The 26,855-nt window shown below is 44.4% G+C and overlaps 1 protein-coding gene across 6 annotated transcripts in view; it reads right to left on the bottom strand.

Annotated features, from left to right (window-relative positions):
- Positions 1 to 1,162: 1,162 nt before the first annotated feature.
- PARD3B (par-3 family cell polarity regulator beta) overlaps positions 1,163 to 26,855 on the bottom strand; it is a 645,413-nt gene continuing 619,720 nt past the window's right edge. For 4 of the 6 annotated variants that reach the window (XM_039494273.1, XM_039494274.1, XM_039494277.1 and 1 more), the window contains one exon: positions 1,163 to 3,331. In XM_039494273.1, coding sequence (XP_039350207.1) covers positions 2,971 to 3,331 — 361 coding nt within the window. In that variant the 3' untranslated portion in view covers positions 1,163 to 2,970. Of the gene's footprint in view, positions 3,332 to 22,610; positions 22,632 to 26,855 lie in introns of those variants that run through there. The other 2 variants (XM_039494275.1, XM_039494276.1) reach the window with 2 other exon arrangements.

A 26,855-nucleotide genomic window follows, 5' to 3' on the forward strand; every position in this document is an offset into this window, starting at 1 on the left:
CTGTCAGTTGTAGCACCTCGTGAAACTTGCACGGTACATATTTTCCACAATATGGTGCTAAAATCATACATTTTACATTGCACAGAAGCAGACTATATATACAGTAGTTATATATCATGCTTTGCAAATACCGTACCGCTACAAGATATTAAACCAGCAAATTGCAATTTTCTCCTAGACCAGCACCATAGATTAATGAGATGGTCTGTAATACCTTTTGCTCCTGTCCCCCAGCAAGGTCAGAAGTTTTCTCCTTCATAGCTTCCAGCAGTGTACGATGTGTCCATATATTATACTAGTATCTACTATTTTTTGTTAAGTCTCTTCTGTGTAACCTGTTGAGTAAGATTAACAGCTTGGAAGGGGCTCCTTTGATCTGTCTCCCCTAACCAAGTGGTGCCATTGCAGTCAATGTGAGCCTTCACAGGAGGTTTCAGGTTACACAGAGACAATTGAGCAAGCCCTTCGAAGGCCATAAATAACCCAGAAGCTGTTTCCATCCTGTTTTTCTTTGGCCCTGGCTCATGAAATACTGTAAATGAGTTCGGTGCGCTGTGCTGCGGAGCATCGGAAGGGTTAGTAGGTAATGGATGATAAGGCAGTAGCTTATATTCAGAGCTGTTCTTAATTGTGGTCTGGCTTGATCAAGCCACTGTCACAAACATATTTGTTTCTTTACAGCGGGATCAAATGCATCTGGGGCTGGATTTCAAAAGATGAAAGGAAAGTATCTGAATTTGTTTTCACTTTGCTTTAGGTGGATGTTCATGTCACTAGCAGCTACCCTGTGGCTGCCAAATCTTTATTAACCGAGTCTACCACCCAGTACGGAAAGCTCGTTCAAAGAAGCACAAGGCTGTGTGTGGCATGTCCCCTACACAGTGTTTCCAGTGGAATGGGAATGCATCTAATGGTTGGAAGAGCCCCTTGGAATGCAGCTGTTCAAACCTGAGTGAGACTCCGATACACCATGCACCAGTCTCTAGAGAGCGAATGAATCCTTACCAGTCCTGATAAAGGGATACGCACCAGATGATCTATAACTGGGAGGTGAGCTGTGCAATGAATCCTGATGCATTTGCTGCGTCCCAAAGGGCGTCAGCCAGGCCAGGTCCCAGACCTCTCCCTCAGAGGGGAGGGGCCCAAACGAGCTTCTGTTGCTTCCAAAGGCAGAGCTTGAAGAACGATGGACACTCAGAAGCTACTTAAAATGTGTTCCTAGTTACAGGCTCTGTGGTTCCCTAAGCAATGCTTAGCATGACAAATCACTGAGCGACGCATCCAAGCATCTGAAGCCCGGTTAGACTGCATAGCAAATGTCTGTGGAGTGGGGAAGCCGCATGGCTGAGAGGCATATTTCAAACTGCCTCAGAGCATCTTTTACCTCCATAAGGCCAGAGCAGCCCTGAGCTAATGTCTGCAGAGAGTTGGGGGAAAGAAGCTAGGTCCTTCTTCTACTTTCGCCCGCTCCCGCCCCACTTGTCCTTCCCCTTGTCTTCTCTTTCTCCATGAACCTCAGCGTCTCTCCTCTCCTCACCTAATTGTTTTAAAAAACCTTAATTGTTTAAACCATTCTCCTCATTCCTTTTCTCTGTGCCCCCAACGTTTCTACAGCAATCTCTCCTCTGTTATCCTCCTCCTCTTCTCCATCCCGTTGCTTTTAAAAGCCTAAAGCCTCCCCCCTGCCCCCCTTTTCCAGTTGCCATGCAGAGCACTGCCAGGCGAATTGGCATTGCTTGGCACTTTGCACAGTACTGGCACTGCCAGAGCCTGAGCTTCCTTGCAGTGATCCCTGCATTAACCGGTGACAATTCGAGCGGCAGGAGCCATGCACACTGACAGCAGAAGAATAGCATAGAAGCTTACAACTGCAGGCTCCGAATTCATTAACTGATATGCCAGCAGACACCTTTATGCAAACCTGACTAGAGTGGGGACAAGTACAGGCTCTGCCCTCCCTGATCCATCTGAATACTTGATGGAGTAACAATTTAATAGCACTTACTGTACTTCACCCCTCGGGCCAGATCCTCAGCAGGTATAAATAGGATTAGCTCCACTGAAGTCAAGGAAGCTACACTCATTGACAGCTGCTGAGCACCTGGCCCCTAGGCCTTCCATTTAAGAGCTGTGCACTGCATAATATACGTACACATGAGAACAGGCAGACAGACATTTTTCAGATGGTTGCCTCATCCCCTAATGATCCTGTAGGAGAGTTCTATGAATACTCTCCAAACTGCCCAAGTTTAGTTCATTTTAGTCCAACTGCGTTATCTGCAATATGAAAAGAGGATAAACTTGATGCAGAACTACCAAAAATGAGGGCTCCCAGATGCATGTTCCAGCAAACAAGCAGAAAGAGGAAGATACAGGCAAGATTAAAACCCAGTGATTATGGCATTCTCAAAATATAAAACTGCTGATTCGAGTGGGAGTGGAACAGCCCGGAAGTCACTGGTAAAGTCACCACTGCACACGGCACTAGATTACACAAGACTCTCTGATCCCGAGAAGAGCAGCACTGCACTGAACACAGTGTCAGGTCACCAGAAGGCTTCTGTGATATAATACTTCTGTGGTGTAGATCCAAAATGGACTCTGGTGATAATACCACTGGCCTTTTACAGAGGGTGCCCTGTGTCTGTATGTGTGTGTAGCCAGATGTGGTAAATAGCCCTGAGCTGTACTAACAGTTGGACTTACTTTTCAGCCATCACTTTCTATTTTTAACTGGTGTTAAAAACATCTGAACGTCTGGTAATGCACGTACCTAAAAGACACAGTCTCTTAATTTGATATGGCCCAAGATTCCTATGAAAACAAACCTATCCTGAGGCAGGTTCAGTAAGAATGATTCCAGTTAAGGTGCCATTCCTACATGCAGTTAAGCTTGCTAGGACCAACTGTAAAAAAGGGAAGGCCAGGAATCCTCCATCCCAGCCCATGTTGACAAAGTCCAGTTTCAGGCTATACAGCTGCAGTCATGGGATTCTTCTGCCTGGAATCCTGATGTCTATATTGGTATTGATCCGGGCTGCTCCCACGCTGTCCTGTTCGGCCCATTTCATTATAAGCTGGCACTCTGTGCGGCTGGGGAGGTGAAGGTGGGACATCCTGGCGGAGGGGTCCCTTGTGCTGGGTGGTTAGTTGCTGGCCTGGGTAATACTGGGGATACCGCAATTCTGCTGCCCTCATGTCTTGTGCACGAGAGTAGTTTCCTTTAGAGGGGTGGACAGCAGGCTGCCCTCCTTGGTAGTATGGAAGATCTCGCTCTTTGTATATCACTCGGGGCCCTGTTAAATACTCCATTGGTTCTGCTGGGCCACACCTGGGAAGGAAGAAAATACATCTAGATAAATGAAGCAGTATTCCAAGCCAGCAACACACTGTAGTTAAAGTTCTACATTTAATGTGGGACAGGAAATGGCACCTCAGCTGTAACTTGACCTGATGAGTCAAAACAGAACTTGAGAGTAAAAAAAATCCTCCCAGCTACATGATGCAGTATTTCTAATTCACAGGATACTGGGCGCCAGCGTCCTGCGCCCATCACAGCCCACTGACAAAGGAAGAGCTCTGCAGCTCACAAAGCCAGTTTGCCATAATGGAAACAAAGATCCTTCAAACAATGTGTGTTTGACTGTGTCTTATCTAGCCTGAGGATAAACAGATGAGTTTGGGCTACAGCTTTGCAAATCCCATAAGCCGTATGTGCACAAATAATCACACCTCCCAGCCCTGGCCCATTTTTTTCTTCTAACATGTCAGACTGTAAAACTCTCAAAACACCATAGTTGGAAATCTTGGAACTCCTGGAAGAAACAACAGGGATGTTAGGATCCAGTGTCTGTGTTTCATGGGCTAGCCGCCAGTGAGGTTTCAAAAAAACCCCGTGAGCTGGAGAGCCTGATGTTAAGTCTGCTCTGTAACTTGTCTGCATCCATAAGGGTTTGGCAAGCTCTGGTGCATGTGAAAAGCAACATGTGAACACGTAATCCCAGAGGATGTGCTATAAAGTGCCCTCTGTACCTTTCTGTGTCTTAAATGCCATGATTTACACTAATGAGGGATTGATAGTTCTCCCTAGAATAGTTTAACATGTGATACTTCTAAATGGCAAAAATAATTGTTCTGCATAGATATGTCACTGCAGCATCCACAACAGTTCAGCACTATTAGGAGTTTTACCGTTGTGACTGCGAATGTCCTTATACTTCACTAGGGCAAAACCTCCCATTGACTTCAGCAGAATTTTTTGCCTGAGGACAAGCTGAAGGAACTGCAGGATTTTGACCCAAAGAGAAGACTGAAAATGTAAATTAGACACCTGCCCTGGGGCACAGGACTACACTCATCAGCGGTTGTTGAAATACCTTTTTGTGGATTTATTAAAAAAAAAAACTCTGTTGTAAAAGATATCAGGTGTCCAATTTGCTGATGACTTTCACTTCCTCCACCAAACTCTCTTTTGTTCACACAGGGATTTTATAAGCATGCTTCTCATTTTTTAACCCGGGCGCCCCTCCCAGATGCCATCGAAAATTGTTTTGCATGAAGTGAAACACAACATGTGGTTTTCTGCTGCACTCGTTTAAGCCCCTGGGGTAAATCACAGACATAGGCAATGAACAAACATTATCTGCCTTGAAATGAACCTACAACACTCCCCCTGGAATCGCTTAGTGCAAATGTTTCCTGTTTAAAATGGAAAGAGAGAAAGGAAGAATTCCAGGCCTTGGACTTTTAGGACCCTACGGTCCCCAGAGACGTTTTGCTTTAAAAACAGAACATTATAAAAGACAGGCCCTCCTGTTTTTTTCATGAGACAGTCCAGGCAAAGTGCTGAAGGGGTTGAAGCCACCCTCTGAGATACTAAAAGGACTCTTAACCCACATGTGTTCAGACCACTGGTATCTCTACTCTCACACACAGGCCTTGCAACAAAGTCTAACTTCCACAGCAAGCCAAAGGGCTGCTCTGTGTGTTTCTATCAGAGGTGGTAAGAACGATGACAAGACTGGTGGACGGGCCATCCACACCATACCTTGCAACTGGAAGCTTGTGCAAGAGAAATTAAAAGAGAAGCAGTTGTGTGTCAAGGAATAAAACAACGGGAACAAATGTTAGTGTGTCATACTTGGCATTAGTTTCCCTTTTCAAGACTCGAGAGACTAGCAATGCTTAAAAGGATATTTGTCAAGATAATGGTCATATGTTTTAATGTAATTTTTCTTAGCTGTTATTAGAATTTTTGCTAAATTGTGTTTTAAAAAATCAAAATAATGCAAATGTGCTTAGGACAGATGCAAAGCTCAGAGGGAATCTGGGCAGCTTTGAATTGGGCCCTTAATGCAAAGCTGAACTTATGATTTTAAAGTATTTCAAATGTAATTGGTGCAAAACAGATTTGGTTAAAGCTGCAATTAGAGTTGCTCTTGGAACAAGCTCCTGTGCATCACGAGTTGCACCCTCAACAGACCTTCACTCTTCAAGGGTCTGGATGTGGCAAAGAAGGAGCATTACACAGCGTGGAGGAGGGGCAGGAGACCGTAGAACAGGGGTCAGCAACCTATGGCACACGTGCCAAAGATGGCACGCAAGCTGATTTTTAATGTCACGCTTCTGCCTGCTGGGGCCTGCTCAACCCGCTGCCGAACCCAGGCCGGCAGCTGGGACCCTGGCAGGCAGCAGCGTGCCATTAAAAATCCTGCCCGGCCTGGTCCAGCCTGCTCTTCTCCACCCCTCCCGCCGGCATTTGCACATGCTTTCCTGACCTCCGTCACTTCCGGTGGGAGGTTGTTTCTGCTTGGGGCAGCGAAAACAGTAGAGCGGGCCCTGACTGGCACACGAAACCTTAAATTGGAGTGAATAAATGAAGACTCGGCACACCACTTCTGAAAGGTTGCCGACCCCTGCTGTAGAGCATAGGCGCTGACTTCCTCTGTTTCCGGAGGGGGGCGGGGGGGAAGCTCTACCTCCACTCCACTCCACTCCTTCCCACAAACCCCTGTCTCTGCTCCACCCCTGCCTCGTTCCACCCTTTCCCCAGGGGTGAGCTGCAGCCGGTTCGCATGGGTTCACGCGAACCCGTTGTTAAATTTAGCAGCCATTTTAGAACCGGTTGTTAAGGGCTGCTAAATTTAACAAAAGTTCCGGCCCAAACTCACTTCCCGCTCCTCTCCTGCTCCGCCCCCTTCTCCTCCCCCTCCCCTGCTTCCCGCGAATCAGATGTTTGCGGGAAGCCTGAACAAGCAGCATGGAGGCAGGTAAGCTGGGGCGCGGAGGGGGAGGGGAGGTGCGGCTGGCTCAGCAGCTCCCGGTCCCAGACCGCGGCTCCCTCCAGCCCAGCGCCGGCCCGGGGAGTCGGGCCGAGCGGCTGCCGCCGAGCAGCTGGGCCCCGTGCCGGCCTGGGAGTTGGGCCGAGCGGCTGCCGCCGAGCGGCTGGGCCCCGTGCCGCCCGGGAGTCGGGCAGCGGCTGCCGCCGAGCGGCTGGGCCCGTGCCGCCCGGGAGTCGGGCCGAGCGGCCGCCGAGCGGCTGGGCCCCAGTGCCGCCCGGGAGTCGGGCCGAGCGGCTGCCGCCGAGCGGCTGGGCCCCGTGCCGCCCGGGACTCGGGCCGAGCGGCTGGGCCCCGGTGCCGGCCCGGGGAGTCGGGCCGAGCGGCTGCCGCTGAGCGGTGCCTGCTTTGGTCCGGCCGGGCTCGGGGAGTTGGGCCCCGCGGCGCCGGTCGTGGTCCTGGCAGAGTGGACCCGGTCCCCAGGCAGTGTGGTAAGGGGGCAGGGAGGGGGTGGGTTGTGGGGGAGTGGATAGGGGTCAGGGCAGTCAGAGGGCAGGGAACAGGGGGATTGAATGGGGGCAAGGGTCCCGGGGAGCAGTCAGGAAAGAGCAGGGTTGGATGAGGTGGTGGGGGCACTCAGGGACAGAGAGAAGGGGTAGTTGTATGGGGTAGGGGTTCTGGGGGGCCATTGAGAATGAGAGGAGGGCTTGGATGGCGGCAAGGGGCAGTCAGGGGACAGGGAAGGGGGGGGATGGGTCAGGGGTCTCGGAGTGTGTGTCAAGGAACATGAGGGGTTGGATGGGGCACGACCCCCCCCCGGAGGGGGGGGGAAGGAGGGAACCCGTTAAAATTTGGAGGGAGGAGGGAACCGGTTGTTAAAAATTTGGCAGCTCATCACTGCCTTTCCCCCACTCCTCCTCTCCCCAGGGCCAGCTCCAGGCACCAGTGCAGCAAGCAGGTGCTTGGGGCGGCCAAGGGGAAGGGGAGGCACGTCGGGCTCTTCGGCGTCAATTCGGCAGCGGGTCCCTCAGTCCATCTCGGAGGGAAGGACCTGCCGCCGAAGAAGAAAGCGGCACAGTGGAGCTACCGCTGAAGTGCCACTGATCGCGATTGTGTTTTTTTAATTTTTTTCGCCGCTTGGGGCGGCGAAAACCCTGGAGCCAGCCCTGCCTCTCCCCCAGTGCCGCCTGCGCCCTGCTGAATAGCTGATCAAGGTGGGCAGGAGGCACTGGGAAGGAGGGGTAGGAGCTGATTGGCGGGGCTTCTGGTGGGTGCTCCGGAGCACCCACGGAGTCGGCGTCTATAGGGAATGGCTTTTTTTCAGGAGAGCTGAGTGTGCTGGGGATGTGGAACCCTTCAGAGTAACATTTGGGAAGGAAGAAACCAGGTTCCACCGTAAAAGTATTGGGATCAGGTTTGATGGCCAATTTTACCCATGCAGGGCGTTCCCTCTCCAGGCCCCTCTTCCAGGGGTGGAGTACAAACGGCTCAGCAATGCCTATGGGGTCAGGGTTGGCAGCTGGAGGACGGTCAGGCTGGGGAAGGAGTGGGTAGAGCCGGGCATGGTTCCACTTCACACAGACGCGTCGGAAAAGCCCATGTGTTAATCCTTGTGCAGCTTCTGCCATCCTTCGGCTAAAAAGCCACAAACACTTCAAGGGAGTCTCTGTGGGCAGGGAAGGCTGGGGGAGCCCTGGCAATTCTGCTCCGCTGGCGACCCCTGAGGAGAACGATCTGAGGGAAACTCAACAAAGGGTCCTTGTAGATGGGTCAGCCCCCCTTGCCCAGCTCACTTCCCCAGGGTATTTCTGAAAGAAGGGAGGGGATGACCCAGGCCATTGTTCCTATTTATAATAAGCCCTGGATGTTGAAACTGAACAGTTCCCTGATGATTCATTCTAGATCATCTCATGATCCCTTCTGGCCTTTAGCTCTATGTTTCTATTACTCTCTCCCCTCCCCTCCCCTGCCTCATGCTTGTTGGTTTCTTATGGGTGATTTCCTCCCAAATCCAGACCTGCTGGCATTAGTGATTTTAAAAGGGCGTCGGAGAGTGGCTCGAAGCACTTTCTGAACCCTAACCCTAACCCAACTCCCCATGTCACATTAAGCAGCAGCTACGAATTTGTAAGATGAAGAAAAGGAAAGAATAGCTGGCGCTTGACCAACCCTGAACGTCCCTTTTATTATTTTTTTAAGTGGTCAGAAAGTCAGTATTTTTAAGGCAGCATCAGAAATGCCGCCACCAGGAAAAGCTGCATTCACACGAATAAAGGGAGATTTGGGGGCAATTTCTAAGAATGGTGATTCCAGAGAGTGAATGCATTGCCACTTGGAAGCACCTCAATTTTCATCTGACCTTATACAGTCTGCTTGTGTATGTTATTACTTTTCTTTAAAAAAAAAAACCAACAACAAAAAACATCCATAAGCCAAACCAAACACCTTTTCAATTGCAGCCCCTTGGACACGGTGTTCATTTCTGAGCAGAAGCAAAACAACTCTGCATTTTCTCTCAGCAGAGGCCCTAATGAAATTCTTTCCCCCTCCCGCTCTGTTTTTGTTAGCTCCTGGTGGGTTCAGAGTTCAGAAGGCTGGCTCACACCTCCTCAGTGACCCACAACTTGTGGGTCAGACCAACAACCAGAAGTGGAAAATCACTGACCCATGGGACCCATCCAAACCCCACAAATTGGGTCAAGCAGGTCCAGCCACTCCAAAGGGCCTGATTAGGAGCGTGCCCTTTAAGAGGACACGCTGAGCATGAACTGCCCTGTGTCAGCTGTTTGCTTTCTGGTCAGTTGTTTGACCTAGGGGGCCAGTGGGCTTAATGGCTGGCTGCAGATGGGGAACTTACACAACAGCACGGGAAGGAGCTGATCTTGTAGCTCAGCCTTTTACTGACTGGCTCACTTATGCCTTTTCCCAGTGAAGGAGTAGGGAGCAGAAGATGCAGGACCAGCTACGTTAATATACTTCTTGTTAAGGAAGTTGTAGAAAGAGAGAAGCAGGAGCACTGACTTCAAGGAAGGAATCAAAGCCATTAGAGCTGCATGAAAATTCTCCCCCAAATAATGACCTGATGTAGGCAAAGTGCATTTCAAAAGCCTGTTTACTGAATTGTGATGATGGGAAATACGATTCCTCACCTCCACAGAGAAGGTATGGCACAGACAGAAGTAGTGCAAACTTCCCCACATTTCCTGCAAACTTGTTTCAACCTTAACTGACTGGTTTGGAGCTGTGCTGGTTGATCTTCAAAACACTGATCAGTTAGGAACTCTGATCCATTTCTGTAATTAGGAGTCCAAGATAACCCTTGTTTTAAAGGTGACCTGCAAAGGATGATTAAAATATTGTGCTTGGGCCCTTTTTTACTTCTTGCTGATGGTTAAAGAAGGCCTGAACATCTTTTCTTTTCCTGCTTGTTTTTACCTTAGAAATATCAAGAATGTCTGATATTCCCTGGTTTTGCTACGAATCTCAGAAAGCTTTCAGGGTTGTTTACAACACAACTGAAAGGAGCAGACTCTTTAAGGAAGATCTTCCTCTTTCCAGAATGTTAATTAGTGATTGACATTAAATGGGTGTAAATAAAAAACGGACTACAAATCGTTTCCCCTCTCACTTGCTCAACTTCTGCTCTCTTGGGTCTTGTGATGTCCCCATTTCAGTAATTCTCCAGTTAGCAGAGAAAAGAATTTCTCCTACCCTGATGGGAAGTACTTGTTGAAATACACCCCAAGAAGTCATGTACTTTGTAGCTAATAGAAACCCATACTTGGCTGCAGACTCTTTTGCATCCTCTTCCATGACTGTTTAGTCTATGCAAGAGATCCTGGGTGATGGCATGAGGCAACAAAGGCAGTGATTAGAGTGCCAAAGAGAACAGAGTCCTGTCTGTGTCCCAGGATGTCAGCAAAGCATTCTCTATATATGCATCACAATGGAGTGCCGCCTGTTCTCTGTGATAAGGGCCCTAACTACATATAAAGAAGAAGATAAAAACCAAGAACAGATCTAGGAATTAAATAAGGCAAACAATCAATCTTATAACAAACATACAAAGTGTTTCTTCTGAGAGTGGACCTTATAAAACTGTTTCTGACTTATATTTTTAAAAATCCTGGCTCAATGGCTATGTAGTCTCGCTCTCTGATATTTAAAGTCACAGCACATAATAGAGAAAGCAGTGCTGGTTCTAGGCAGTAGCACCAAAAACTTCAGTAGCTTAATATTCAGTGTGCAGTACCTAAAAAGTCAATACAGGTTTTTTAAAAAGTCACTGCATGGTTCTGAGTTTCATTAAAGTCTCTCATTTGCAGGCTGGTTACTCCTGAAACAAATTTTCTGTGCCATTTCAAACCAATATTTATCAATTAAGATCATGTTTTTTGCATTTAAAAAGCTGAATGGAACCAAATTTTGTATCCTATTACGAGGAGGAAACTGCAGCACAAGGCACTGCTCTGTTGCTGCTGTCAGTGAGAGATGGTTGTACCTCTCGGCAGAAGGCAGATGTCTAGCAATGTCACACTAACCTCAAACACACCACACACAGATTATTTATGGGCTGAGCTGGTGGAGGTGCTTTCTCCTCCTGTTCTTTTATCAACAATGCACAACTAAAAAATCAGATAATGTAAACTAATACAATCCTAGTGTCTCATGTAGCACATGCCACGCAGAGAGAGCTGTTTTTAGTTGGAGCACTGTTGTTTGGAATTCCTTCAGTGTCAGATTTCCAGTTACCAGACCCCTCATCCCTGGTGAAGGCACGAATGCGGTTAGACAGGATTAGCAGAACACTTTGCAATGTATATTACATAGCTTTGATTTCTATAGGCTTTGCGGACCCATAAAAATAATGATCATTTCATGACCTATACTACTGGGGGGGGAAATGGAAAAACATCTACTTTTGCTACTTGTGTTTGCTTTGGATTGCAAGGAGGAGAGGTCCCTCACAGTTTGCTGGGAATTCAAGCAGGGATCAATTACAGACACAAAGCAGATACCTAGGGCCTGATTCTCCGTTCACAGCAGTTTTACACTGTTGAAACTCCTCTAACTTCACCAGTTACCCCTGACTGATCTTAGCATAAGAGCTTGTCTGCACAGTTTTTGTGCTGCTATAAGAAAAGAGTTAAAGTTTTGAATATAGTTTAGAAACCAGTATAAAGTAGTAAAGTCCCAACTATGTGTGCAGTTAGACCACTTAAAGGTGCTCATATTGGTATAGTTATAGCAGGACAAAAACTGTGCGGAGACCAGCCTTAAGTGCCCGGAAAATCAGGCCTTTTTCTATTTGAAAGCATATCATGGATAGCCTCTAACCAATACAAAGTATTGGAGCTGACTGAATCATAGAATATCAGGGTTGGAAGGGACCTCAGGAGGTCATCTAGTCCAAGCCCCAGACAGATTTTTGCCCCCGATCCCTAACTGGCCTCAAGGATTGAACTCACAACCCTGGGTTTAGCAGGCCAATGCTCAACCCACTAGCAAATGCTAGTCAGAGATCTTATGAAAACATAGCTTCTGTTTGCAGGGCACATTTTAAGGGGGTCAGCAGGTGATGCATGTTTATGGGCACTGGAAGGGAAACGATGGCAGAAGAACACGATGCAGAAAAATAAGGTCTTGGATGGACAATGCGGTATCCTGGGTGGATTAAAAGGACTATTCATCCATAAAGAGATTGGCAGAAGATCATACAGAATGGCCTGCCATGGCTGCACACTTTCTGTAATGGAGACTCCACAGAAGCAGCAGCATAGGGGCTCATTTTGAGAGGCGCTGGGCACCTGAACTTATTAGGAGTTGAAGATATTTATCAGGTGCTCAGTGCCTCTCAAAATTGGGACCCAAACAGGGAATTTAGCTACTGATGACAACTCTCCACGTAGGCCAAAAGAGGTACAGAAAGAATAAACAAAAATGCAATTTAATAACCTGAAAGAACATTTTAAAAACTTCTATTATGAGATGACAACAACACATGATGTGAGGCTTTCCCTAGGGAGCTTAATGATTCCTTTTGTACATATGAGCACCACCGTAACGGCAACTGCACTGAGCCTCTTATAGAAAATAGGAATAAACTGTGCTCTAGTCTGGCCAGCATCAGAATTTAGGGAGAGATTTTCACAAAACACTCAGCACTGGCTAAACTCTGCTCCTATTGAAAGTAAGTGTGAAACTCCCATTGATTTCAGTGGAAGGAATTAGGCCAACTTTTGAAAATCCCACCCTCTGTGCAAAAGCCACCTCCCACCCACAAATATCAGGAGCCATGATAATTAAGTAATTAGGTTAAAAACCTAAAAAACTCCAAGCACAGTGGTTGGTATTTTATAAGTACCTGATACGGATACAAGACAACTGCTGTGGTAATTTTCCCTAGGTCGCTCCCTCTCATTTTGTTCCTATGCTCTCAAGCGTGGTACATCTCCTCTGGTGGGGTATATGGAATAAAGAATTGCCTGTTGAGCAAGACATTTCTATTCTGTGATCTTTTCAAGCTTACAGGGGTCTTAAATAGATCCGTAACTTAAGTGGTGAATCCTTACCACATATGTCATTTTGAATGTTACTCATTATTCGACACTGCATAATGCCTTGTGAGTCATTAACCTCTTGGCATAAGCAACCCAGTCTCAATACTAGGCAGTCGTGTCTCTTGCACTGGGAACCTCCACGTACTATCATGTGAAAGGCCTGGATTAGATTTTCAGGTCCCCTTGGCCTTTTGTTTCCTAGATCAGCAAGCGCTGAAAGCTCACTATAGAGACGAAAGTTCTCAGCCTTTTGCAAGACTGTCTTGCATCACGCTGCAATAACTTCTCTGACCAATCAAGGGAGTTATGCACTAATCGGAAAACTATCCAATCTGTCTTGACTATTGTAACACTGAGGTCTTATGACCTGTGGGCAGGTGTGAACCAAGGGGAGATTTTGTGCCTGGGGAGGGCCAGAGGATGATGGTGGTGGTGGTGGGGGGGGGATCAAGTTACATTCTGAGCGTAGAAAAATCTATTAAATCCATTTTTATACGAGGAATCTTGTATTTTCAAACCTTAAACAAATGAAGCCTATGTAAGAGGGTTATTTTCAGTATTACCAGCTCAATACACTAAAAGTCACTCAATATCAAGCTCACACATCTGAAGCCGGCAAAAGAAAAGAAAGCTCAGGACCCCGCTGAATACTACATCTAGATTTAGACTCATACCCAAGGATGACAAATACTGAACAGGTGCAACACTGCCACTACTGTGAGCTATGTTATACTGAAGTCTCTCTGGATGATGTTATTTGTATTACATGAGCCCCTAGAGGCTTCCAGTTAATATTGGGACTCCATTGTACTAGGCACTGTAAGAGACAGTCACTGCCCCCAAAAGATTACTGTCTAACTAGACAAATCAAAGGGTAACGGGGAAAGAGAAGAAGAGAGGAGGGTAAGGTGACTTGACCAAGGTCACCTAGCAAGTCAGTGGAAGAACCAAGACTAGAATGCAAGTTAGTCCAGTGTCCTACCCAGTACTGCTGCTTTGCTGGGTGCTGCCAAGGTGGAAATTAAAGTTCCCGCGGTGTTTTAAAAAAGGAAATCCCAGTGCCCCAGCCAAAATTTCTTCTCTTAAAAAAAGCACCCAGGTTGTGTGTAATGTCCAGGGCTGCATGAGAGCTATTGCTGAACATTAATAGTTCCTCCTTTTGCCTGTACACTCGCTGAACTACAAGTATCCAATTCATTCTGCACAGCGCTTTGAACGACACTAAAACCAAATTCCATTCCATTTGTCACATGAAATGAATTTAAAGCACAGTGATTATTCAGCTGTGTTGTTAAAATGATTTTCAACAAATAATAGAAGTCATTAAAAGAGTCTTTCGAAGTAATAACAACCCAAGCTGAGATTTTCACTATTCAGCCATTGGGATCTGAACATACTGTCTGCTCTTCAGCAGGCTAGTCAAAACCTGGAAGAATGGGTTATTAATGTTATTACCAAGCTTTTATTTTTTTTAAAAATCATTCTTCATCTAACTTAAAGCATTCCTAGCAGTTTTCCCTCCATTGCCATGATGGAGCACGGCTGTCAGCTCTACCTCCCATGGTACAAACTGGGTGGTAAAATCATGCTTCAATACATAAAGGAGATATACAGTTGGAATTAATGGTAGCTGGTTATTTTCCTCTTCATTTCTTTTTGTTTCTGGATTCAGTTAAACTCACTGAGACGTCCTGTTTTGTTTTTTCTTCCTTGCAGTAAAACCAAAGCTAAAAGTCCTAAGGAAACTGACAGTTGCTTTTGCATAAAAGGTTTTGTTGTCTTTCTTTAGATGCTATTTCAACCTGCATTGTCTCCAAGCCTCTGATTTATTGATTTGTTCCTAAACAACTCAAAGAAAGTGTAAATTCATCCTTTATTCCCTATGTGTATTTTGTTTGAGTGTAGACATTTACTTCTACACACATTTACATACGCTGGTAGACCAGGGGTTTCAATCTTCCTAGCACTGTGACCCCCTTCTGACAACAAACATTTCTACACATCCCCAGAAGGGAGGTCACGAAAGCTTCAGCCCACCGAAGCCCCACCGCCCTGAGTGGGGTGGCCAAATCCAAAGCCCAAGGGCTTCAGCTCCAGGCAGGGAGCCTGTAACCTGAGCCCCGCCACCCAGGGCTGAAGCCCTCAGGCAGGGGTCGGCAACCTGCGGCATGCGGGCTGATTTTTAGTGGCACACTGCTGCCAGCCGGGGTCCCGGCCGCTGGCCCCGCTCAGCCTGCTGCTGACCTGGATTATGGAACCCCAGACTAGCAGCGAGATGAGCTGCTCAGCCCGCTGCTGGTCTGGGGTTCCAGCCGCCGGCCCCTTGCCAACCAGGGTCCCAGCCGCCGGCCCCTCTCAGCCTGCTGCTGGTCTAGATGGATGGAACCCCAAACCGGCAGCGGGCTGAGTGGGACCGGCAGCCAGGACCCTGGCTGGCAGGGGCGGACAGACCCCAGACCGGCAGCAGGCTGAGCGGGACCGGCGGCCGGGACCCTGGCTGGCAAGGATGAATGGAACCCCAGACCGGCAGCAGGCTGAGCGGGACCGGCGGCCGGGACCCTGGCTGGCAAGGGCGAATGGAACCCCAGACTGGCAGCAGGCTGAGCGGGACCGGCGGCCGGGACCCTGGCTGGCAAGGATGAATGGAACCCCAGACCAGCAGCAGGCTGAGCGGGACCGGCGGCCAGGACCCTGGCTGGCAAGGGCAAATGGAACCCCAAACCGGCAGCGGGCTGAGCGGGACCGGCAGCCGGGACCCTGGCTGGCAGGGGCTGACAGAATCCAGGCCGGCAGCGGGCTGAGTGGGACCGGCGGCCAGGACCCTGGCTGGCAGGGGCTGACAGACCCCAGACTGGCAGCGGGCTGAGCGGGACTGGCGGCCAGGACCCTGGCTGGCAGGGGCGGACAGACCCCAGACCGGCAGCAGGCTGAGCGGGACCGGCAGCCGGGACCCTGGCTGGCAGGGGCGGACAGACCCCAGACTGGCAGCAGGCTGAGTGGCTCAGCTCGCTGCTGGTCTGGGGTCTGTCTGCCGCCTGCGCTGCAGGTCTGGCACGCGAAACCTTAAATTAATGAAGACTTGGCACAGCACTTCTCAAAGGTTTCCGACTCCTGCCCTAGGGCTTCAGCCCTGGGCAGTGGGGCTCAGGCGCTGGCTTCAGTCCCAGAACCCAGCAAATCTAACGCCAGCCCTGATGACCCCATTATAACAGGGTAGCAACTTTGGGGTCCTGACTCCCAGTTTTAGACCTGCTGGTGTAGACTATAGATTTCTCAACATACTGCGCTCCATTAATACTCCGCTAACCACCCCCTCTTCAGCTAGTCAGGAAACATCAGCTGCAATAATTTATATAATATAAATCTAAAGGTTTATAATAGGATAAGTGACTGAACATATAATTTTACAGCTGCAGTTAAGGCACTTACAAAGTGTGTAAATCTCCATATTTGTGAAGGCAAATCAGGTAATTATACCTGACAACTACTCACTTTACAGCCACAAGCAAGGTCACAAATATTGTGGGGCTCCTCGAGTTTGGCCCTAAATAACAGGGGCCAAATCCTGGAACCCGTGCACACCTGTGAACTGGGAATCTCCCAGGCGGAGAGGACAGGAATCCTCCGCCCAGTGCATGGAGTAGCTGTAGTGTTGCCTAGAGGCTACTACAACATTACGGCTGCAATACCCTTGGAGCTGGGGTACATGTGAGCTGTGTTTATGCTGGTTTATTCTTAAAATCTTCCGCTGTTACACTAGCGTAAGCACAGCTGCATCTGGGGAACAACTGTAGACTGGACACACTCTAGCTAAAGGTTTTACACTGCCTACAGAATGATCTTTTTTTAAATTGCTGCCCATCACCGTAGTATCTGAGCATTTTCCATGTAAAGGCAATAGCAAAATCTGCAGTGGATTTCAGGGGCTCTCTGCCATTTGTTCCCTTTCTGGCTCAAAACTGAGGAGCAGGGCATGGGGTTTTTACCACCATTTTGCCTAATTCAGATCAGACCAGGTGTAGCCCTCTTTTTACACTAGAGACAGTGCAGTATGCAAGACGATTTAAAGAAAAATGACAGTGTGAACACCACCTTCTGTGTAAGGGAAATGGTCAATAGATCTGCCTAGTCATGGATCCAAGCTCTTCCACATCTCAACCCTTCCCCACGCCTCTAGGGAAACAGGAAGCCTCCACAGAGCAGAGCTCTGAAGATCACTGAGGATGCAGAGTCCCTGAGCAGTCTCCCCAGTCCAGTCCCATTCCTTTCCACAGCACAACTGCAGTTGAGGAAGGGCCAAGATATGGCCACAGGCATTGTAAAAAGTTAGCTAAAAGTAAATGTGTAATACTGACAGGATTCAGAACTAGAAGGCTGTAATGCTGTTGTAGTGATAGATGGCTACTGAGAGGTTAACCCATGGCTCTGTGGAATGAGTGTTTGTGCCCCATCTCTGTCTGAATTCTCTGTCTCTTGCATGCATTTTATAAATACTGCATGTATTAACTGCTATCAGGTAGTTAAGCAGTGTGAACTTACCATTCAATTGTTTTACTTGTTTCCAAAGTCCTTGTTATTCTCCAAAATGGCAGCCTGGGATGGTCTGCTTATTTGATTAGATTAAGAAGGTTTAATTAACCTAATTCTAGTAGCAGGAAGCATATTGTACTGAAAAATGAGAAACAGCTGTGAATCCATTTAATTCTTCAAATGCCACCTCAACACATACAGAGTGTGTGTGTGTGTGTGTGTGTGTGTGTGTGTGTGTGTGTGTGTGTGTGTGTGTGTGTGTGTGTGTGTGTGAGAGAGAGAGAGAAACATCAATGTGATGTTAAGTTGTGACTTTAACTGCACAAAATTCAGGAAATTCAAGAAACAGTTCCCACAAGCAACTGTAATTCACCCCTTTGTGCATATGTAGTATTTTTATTACTATACACAGCATTAACTTTAATGCTTTTAGATATATATGAGCAATGTGGCCTGTTCACAGATGTGGAAACCATAATTGCTGACTTTTATGTGCTTAAAAATCTCCACATTAACATCATGGAAGTATTTTTTTTCCATTTTGTTGCATTTGATTTCCTTCTTTAAAAGAGTAAAATGCACATAAACAATTTAGTGCATATTCCTAGGTATTAGGCTGCGTGCGGGGGGGAGGGGGGATTTCCACAGGGTGTGTGTGTGTGTGTGTGTGTGTGTGTGTGTGTGTGTAGGGGAATCTTCACACACAGACCGCAGAGGGCCATGCTCACATGGTACAATAGCCAGTGAATGTGTGTAGGAGTGAATGCACTGGGCCCAGCCATATCCTCCAGTCCTTGCCCACCTTGGATAGCCTCACAGATCTATATTTCATGTACAAGATGTGCACCCCCTGAACCACGGCATAAGGGAACCTCCATGCCAAGAGGAGTGGTAGGATATGCCCAGAAGTGAGGGAAATAGAAGAAACAGGACCTCCTTAGTGGAACCTGTTGAGAATCTGGAAGATATTTCAGAGTGGTTTAAAGAAGGAATCTCTCAATTTGGCCAACTATGATGTAAAGAATTAAATTCTAACACTGAAACAAATATTTTACATAATGAATCAATCAAAGAATTACTCTTGCTTCAGCATATTTAAATCAAGGAAATCATCACTGACAATAAAGACCTATTAAAATAGCTCATTGAAAGCCACAGTTCCCCAGGCTGCTGATTCACTAATGAATGACAAAGGTCACTTCGATACAACACAGTGCAATGTATTTTTAGACCATATAGTGCAATGTATCTTTGTGCAGGATGTTTGTAAAAAGCATCAGGATGCTTCCCAGGGGGAGGTAGAGCAGAAAGAATGCTTCACCATGGCTGAATACAACAGAGGCAGGAAGGGCAATAATGCAATGAAATGAGAAACATGGTGGCAATACATTAATTGCTGTTTGGTCCAAAGACTTCAATAAATTTTGGATTAGGCCTTTATAAAGGGAAATGACATTAAGAATAGAAGAACCAAATAAATTCATGAAATATCTGTATCCAGGGAGTCCCCAGCAAGTACTGTAGTTAAGGCTCAAAATCAACAACCTAATGGAGAAATTGAACCCCCCAAAGTACTAGATTTGGATTGCTAAGCAAGCCCACTGTACATATTGAAAAGTTCTGTTACATTATTTTCTTCTAAGAAAAGAAAGACTGGAGTAAAATGATTTTCAAACTTTCAACTAAATTTTCATTGTCCAGAGAGAACTCTGAATTCTGCATGCAATCAGAAAGGAACAGGATATTGCACTGAATGGATCTTAATTACATTTTGTGGATGTTGTATCTAATTAGGAACACAGGTATCAGACCAGTGGGCTATCTATTTCAATATGTTGTCTCTGACAGTGGCCAGAATCAGACCTTTCTGAGAAAGTTTCACAAAATTCCATTGTGGACAATTATGGCATAACCCAACAAATAAGGAAGCTTCTTCCCAACCTCATCAGTTAGTTGTTGGCTTATGCCTCAAAGCATAAAGAACATATTTTAAAAAATGCAAACAATTGTAAAAAATGAACCCATAGGTTCTAGAACACAATTCTGCAGTAAGAGGTGGATCCAAAGCTGCAGAATAACAGAACACTTGGTGCAGAGCCTGTGCTACTGGAAGTTATCAAAACCCAGTTTTAAAGATTTTCAATGCAAGATCTTCAGATGAGCCAAGATAAAATTCAGATCCTGAACTGAGCATCCATCCCCAAAGTTCAAAGGTCTGAGTTTTGGGAATTGGCAAAGCCCATCATAGAAATAAGTGCCAGCTGTGATGTTTAACACCCAGGTCTGTACTTTTCCAAAGTTCAGGACTGTTCCGATCTGCGGTTTTGGCTCACACACATCTACAGCAGCCTTCAACTACCTGAAGGGGGGGTTCCAAAGAGGATGGAGCTAGGCTGTTCTCAGTGGTGGCAGATGACAGAACAAGAAGCAATGGTCTCAAGTTGCAGTGTGGGAGGTCTAGGTTGGATATTAGGAAACACTATTTCACTAGGAGGGTGGTGAAGCACTGGAATGGAGATGGTGGAATCTCCATCCTTAGAGGTTTCTAAGGCCCGGCTTGACAAAGCCCTGGCTGGGAAGATTTAGTTGGTGTTGATCCTGCTTTGAGCATAGGATTGGACTAGATGACCTCTTGATGTCTCTTCCAACCCTATTCTTCTATGATTCTATAGTACAAACATAGTAAGTGCTATTTCCAGTAGAAAAGTTTAAATGTTTGATGGTCCCTCTTTTTTTTTTTTAATTAAGCGAAGGATGAACATGTGGAGCATTCCACATAATACAAAACACTTGATAAAAACTTAAAAAGAATCTTCTTGCTGTTTTCTACATGGGACTAGGACAAGACAGCGTTACTTTTCTAAGGATGCAAAATGGCTCTCTGTGTACCGAAGAAGTCATCCTTTAAACTTTTAACACTTCTGGTGCAAGCTGATGCAACTCAAAATGAAATGTCTAAGAAGAAAAGATCAGGGTTAAGGGTTTTTTATTGATTCTCCCCCTCCTACCTCCACACTGGGATTAAAGTGATTTCCATTGTGACCCAACACTAGATGTAATTATAATTTCCATTTATATTTGTAGACTGTGTACAAAGAAGTGTAATAACGGACAGTCGAACATTTTCCATTGTCCATTAAAAGAGAAGAAACATTTCTGATGAAATCTCTGTAAGACCAAGGAACTACTGGCGTAATCTCTCACTAACAGAGCTTTCCTTAGATGTTCGATAACAAAAGAGAAGGGAGAACAGCCAGCTCGTCACACAAAAGAATTACGTTAAAATGACATTAGGGTTGATACTCGCTCCAATAATATCAAAGAAATTCTGCGTTAAGAGTGCTAACAAGTGGCTGTGAAAAACATTTGTAGACTTCAGCAAATAATTTGTTTCATTATTGTTTACAAAGTTAAGTGGAAAATACTGCATTAATGCAATGTTAAGGAGGCACAGTTCAAATTGCAAAAAAACTAGGAGATGAAAAAGCTAAGTTTCTGCAAGTAACATCGATTCAACCACGTTGCACCTCCTGTGTGCTTTATAGTCTGCACACAAGCCCTACTTTTTTCACTTTTTATTTTAACATTTTCTGGGAATTTATCAGTGTTTCTTACAAAAATTAAAACATGGTAAAAAAAGTGCAAAAAATTAAGGTCATATTTCACTGTGCTAATATTGGAGGATGGGGGATAGAAACAAAGCAACAAAGAAAAAAATAAGAGTATTGAAAGTAAAAGAACTTAAATACTGTGGTTTAGTTCATGAACTGTACGTACACATATGCATGTCTACATGTCTTCCTCTATGTTGCCTTACTTTAACAGACAGCCTCCCATTTGCACTTAGACTAACTTATTATTAACTTGAACACATCTACCTAATGCAATGTCTTGGATTTTCTTAACAAAATTAATATTTTCATGTATGTGAGTGTTCCAAATTTTGGGTGAAAAACAGTAAAAAGCAAATAGCATTGTAGAACCCAGGAATTTTTCAGTAAAAACTGAAAACAAAGGGCCTTAGAGTGCATTTAGGCTGGGATTTTCAAAGGAGCCTAAGAGAAGTAGGCACCCAATTCCTACCAAGTATCAAAGTTAAGCACATGCTTAATTACTTTGCTGGGCCTAAAAATCCTAGTCGTTAGCCGTAGCTCAATTCCAGTTGGGTAATTACATTCTACCTATTACAAATTCCCTGTAGTTTCAGTTGGATAAGCTCCACTGTTCTTCAATTTCTGCCACAAACTATTGGGTAGCATTAGTATGTACTGTTAAACAACTTTCACATTTCACTCCATAGGTGGCTGCATTATAGCCGCAGGTAAAGTGAGCCCTGGATACAATTTTCAGAAATGCCTTCGTAACATAAGTGATGATGGAGAGGCAAGATGTGTTAAGTAATATCTTTTATTGGATCAACTTCTGTTGATGAAAGAGACAAGCTTTCGAGCTTACACAGAGCTCTTTTTCAGGTCTCGTCTCTCTAATATCCTGGACCAACACAGCTACAACAATACTCCAAAGAAGCGATGCTGAACATTTTATTCTCTTTACATGTAGTTGTAAAGTGTGTTGACTGTTTTGGGATCACTCGATGAAAGGCACTGTGTAAATGTCAATTTTTCTTACATTAGAACTTTCTGGTGTTAATTTTTATTTTGGTTTTGCGCTGTATCTGCAGTATGAATTATTACTTGCTGTTGGTTGTACAGCATAACAGTACATTTGCTCCTGATTGGTTGTGGTTTTTTTTTTTAACTGAGACTCATACAGTCCTGTAAAAGTGCACATGCCATTCTTTTTGTATATATCGCTTCTCTGTTTCTCAATAAATGGAGCCAAAATTCATAATGAAAATGCCAAATCCGTCTCAACAAAAGGGTGAAATACTGTCATATGAACACAGTGTGCTGATACCTTGATCCATGTAAAAAGTCATTCTCATGGATTTTCAGCTGTGAAATCCTGCTGAGATTGTTTTTGCTTGCCAGATTTTGCTGCGTCCTACAGTAGATTGCATGGCAAAATACCTTTTCTGACCTCATCAACAATGGCTATTTTTCTTCTTTAAAGGAAAAAAGCTTCTACTATTAAATATGTGAGGACCTCCCACTGACTCAAGGCCCACTGTTAACATGGGGGCTTTTTACACAGGCTTGCTACTGCTAGTTCGTCTCTCTTCCACCATGCATGGCTTCCAATTTCCAAAGCTTGGTCTGACAGAATCTAAGACACATTTCACATTCTGTTTGTCGAATTACATCTGAAGTGGAACAAAAATGGTAGGTAATTCACTTTCTATAAAGCATAACACCTGCCTTCTCTCACTTCCTATGGCTGTTATGTAGTGGACATGTTTCCATGTTCTGCTTTGTTTTTTCAGCTGTTGCAAGAATATGGGATATCAATTACTTCGTGCACAGAGGATGCTGACCAGAGGAACAGCTTCTAGCTCACGTTACTTCTCACCTTTCTATCAATTGCTGTAACATTTAAATTAATGCCTATTTCAGTCTTCTCGAAGCAGAGCTCTCTCTCTCCCTTTTTCCATTAAATGGCTCATCAGAGTGGATTAACCCTTTTAAAAGTAATATTTTCCAAAATGGGATACTTCCTGCTCAGCTTTTAACACACCAAAAAGGAGCACTATGCTAGCAAAGTGAGGCCCACATTAATATAGATTAAAGTCAGTAGCAAGTATGAATTTTGTTAACACCTACTTAATCAGATACAATTGTATTTTAAACTTTGCTCTGTGGCACAAAGATTTTAAGTGCAACAAGATACTAACATGGCTTAAAGACACAGTTAAGCTTTTAATATCGTTACTGTTTCCAAAGTTATTTAAAACTCTAGTCTAATGGTATATGTATTATATATACTCACATGCACACATGTATGAAATTTTTATTGGCATGGCCACATTACTTATTAACATTACTTGTGGTGAAGCCAGAAGTGCGTTATGCAAATCCTCCCAGATTAGGGTCAATAAAACCTTTGTGCCATTTTACACCATCTTGAATTTTGTTTATGCCACATTTTGAAGAAAACCTACAGTGGAACATTTTGTACAGGCATCAGATGATAGAAGAATTAATCCAAATATATATCTATATAAAAAGGATTGGTAATGTTCAGACCAGTAACAGTACTGGAGGTTAAGGTTAACATTAAGAGCTCATCTCTCTTGACAACATGGAGCTAGTAACACCTGTTGTGTCCCATTGTGCCATTAGAAAAAATTTAAATCCCTGCTTACCGGTAACGTGCAACATTCATATCTAGCCCTGGAAAAATGTTGATTGTTTCTTGAGTTTTTAATATATTTCTATATAAACAATCAACATTTTTCCAGGGCTAGATATGAACGTTGCACGTTACCGGTAAGCAGGGATTTAAATTTTTCTAATGGCACAATGGGACACAACAGGTGTTACTAGCTCCAAGTTGTCAAGAGAGATGAGCTCTTAATGTTAATCTTAACCTCCAATACTGTTACTGGTCTGAACATAACTAGATAGGAGCTTGGACCACAATAATTTTCCAGTCCAGGTTTTACTTGATTCATATTTGGGGAGACGATAGATAGAATACTGTGGAAGGTTCTTTTGTTTAAAAAACCAAAATAGTTGCTATTTGAAAGTTTGGAACGCTAGGAGTAGTCCTGGGTTGGTGGGCAGAGTACAGATAAGAAAATCAAATGTGTAAATCCTGTGTATTACACAGCACCAGTTTACCACATTATTCTGGAATTTACTGTGTGGTTAAAGAAATTAAGGAATTTATTCATGAGTTCCATGATTGCATTTAGGTCTGACCCAACACCTGCTGAAGTCAATGGGAATATTTCCAGTGATTTCAATTGCCATTGGTTCATGTCCATATTGACTTGAATGTCACTTCTTGCTATTACTCAATGTGTGACAGAATTAGAAAATACCACACTTGGATACTATGCTGATGGGTGCAATAAAAGAACCTTGGATGGATAAATGGAAGAAGAGAAAGATGGATGAAAAATGAAATTTAGAAAACTGTCTTGACATGTTTTTAGTAGGCCGATATCTAAACTGTTCAGAGAAATACATCCCTCACTCATGCAATGGAAGCAGTCTGGCTGTCACCTGCATGAGCTGTGTGGTAACAGCTGCACTACCAACTGCTTTTACTACTAACTTCTTCAGTGATCTCTCTCAATTCCAAATTAGGCACCTTTTAATCACTAATAGTGTGAAACCCTCTCCCCACAAGGTGGCCATGGCTTCACTGAGAACACTAGTGACCACTGTCTTCATTTTTGTTAAGAAGTCTGTCCCTACTGCTTTTATATGGCTCAGTTTATCCCTCCGGGCATTCCATTTTATTTTGCTTTCTTAGTGTGTGGTATCATTTGTGCTTGTAGTATGTGTGCTGCATATTTGCTAATGAACCAGAACTATATTTCAGTCACTGAGATTTATATGCCCTGTAATTTTTGTAAGATGTTCAGTTAAGATGGCCCACAAAAAAACTTACCTTTCTATTTTCTTATCAGATTTCTTCTTTCCTGTTCCATAATAGCATAGTTGCTAAGGGCGCTTTATATGTTTGTTATGAGAGCCAGCAACTTGATACTATGACAGCATAACACCTTCTTTAATATAATTAAATGACCACATCTCTCCTGTAAAGACTGGATAAAGGCTCGGTGATGGGCAGAGGTTATAAAAACCAACAGCAGCCTGCCTTATTAGTGGACACCAACAGTACGATGGTTGAACAGCTATTTGTTTATTGGAGTTTAGCTGAAACTTGATAGAAGGGGTAAGACATTCATGGATTATGCTGTTAGAAGCTTGGTGAAGGACATTGGATGGAGCAAACTACAAAATTGGACCTACTATGTTCTGTGTGTCAGAGGTATGTATTGATGGACTCTTTCCTTCCTCCTTTGCTAGCGGTATCTATCGGGTATTACTGCCACTTTTCACTGGTGAAGGCCTGACTCTTAACCTTACCTCCAGGTCTATTTATCTAGAGAAAATGAATCTCAAGAGCTTGGGCTGGAAGAGTTGTCTTTTCCTCAACTTATTTTAAGTGAACCTCCAGGCAAAACAAAGTGCCATTTCCTCACTTTAAAAATCCAAGGTCTACACTTTTTCAGATTTCATTTATAATACATCTTAAGCAGCTATGTTTTCACCCTATGTATACAGATCTTCTATTTATAAACCAGCCAGTTGAGTTTCCCTATCTCTTGGTCTCCTGGGCGATTTCAACATCAGTGTTGATAATGCAGAGGATACATTTGCATTTCGTAGCACATCTCATTCCCCAGGTTTCACTCGGCATGTCACTCTGTTGATGTATTCTGTGGGACATACTCTTTGTTTTTTAATTTGAGCTTACTCTTTTTAATTTGCATTCACTTATCTTTTTTCCACAGATCCTTCATCTCAACCTAAAACGTTTTTACTGACACTTATTTCTTTCATTAATGTTTTGTTGCTGAAAATTTGTTTTGTTCTTGTACTCATTGGAGGGCTGGCTAACAGTGCTTCTTTTTCTGTTAATGAGGCCATGTCTCCATAATTTCACTATGTGTAATATAACATTAACTCAAATGCTTCTCCTTGGAGACAGCCTTTTTCTAGCTCTCTAGGTTTTTTTAAAGCAGAATTTAGTACCTTTATATTTAGTGGGAGGCCCTTATGCCTTGACATACATTCAGTTCTCTACAAGATTCATGCTTTTTGTACATGTGACACTTTAAAGAATATTTATTTATCCCAACTAATATCTACTTACAACCTAGGCCAGCTGTTTAGTTTCAAAAAATTAATTGACTTTTAAACCATTCCATATTGCATCAACTGACTCTTCGCTATGAGGAGTTGAGAGGCTTTATTAGGAAAGACTGACAAAACCCACCTCTGTCAGCCCCCCTGTCCACCTCCAAAGTATTCTTCTGGGAGATCTGTTTTTCAGTTTTTGTTTTTTTGTAAGAAATGTCCCTACTGCTGTAGATATTTTCTTTGCTAAATTTTCTTTAGTTACTCCCATGGAAATTGCAGAGGTGGCCTGACAGCTGCACTTTGTGACTTGATGTCTTGACCCTTGACCTTCTTGACTTCTAAAAGAATGCCTTTCAGTAGTAAAGACCTAATTTGGCTTAGATAGGAAGCATCTTGTTAATTTCAACTAATGTTCCACTCTATTTTTAAGGAAGCTGAAATTACTCCTAAAAACAAACCGTCTTCACTTTCAAATTCTACGATAAGATTTTTGTAACTATGATCCTGCTTACAATCTTTAACCCCTCCTTTTAAACAAGAGTTTTGGAGAAGTCATGTCTACTTAGATGCAAGCCCATTTTGTGAGATATATTTAAAATAAACACCAACTTTCCCACTTCGCTGCTGGCTTTTCTATGCATGATTTGAAGACACTCATTATTTAAGACAATAAATACACTTGTTTATGATCTCTACGCACTTTTGGGGGA

Source organism: Mauremys reevesii, linkage group 11 (assembly GCF_016161935.1).
Source record: "Mauremys reevesii isolate NIE-2019 linkage group 11, ASM1616193v1, whole genome shotgun sequence".
NCBI lineage: Eukaryota > Metazoa > Chordata > Testudines > Geoemydidae > Mauremys > Mauremys reevesii.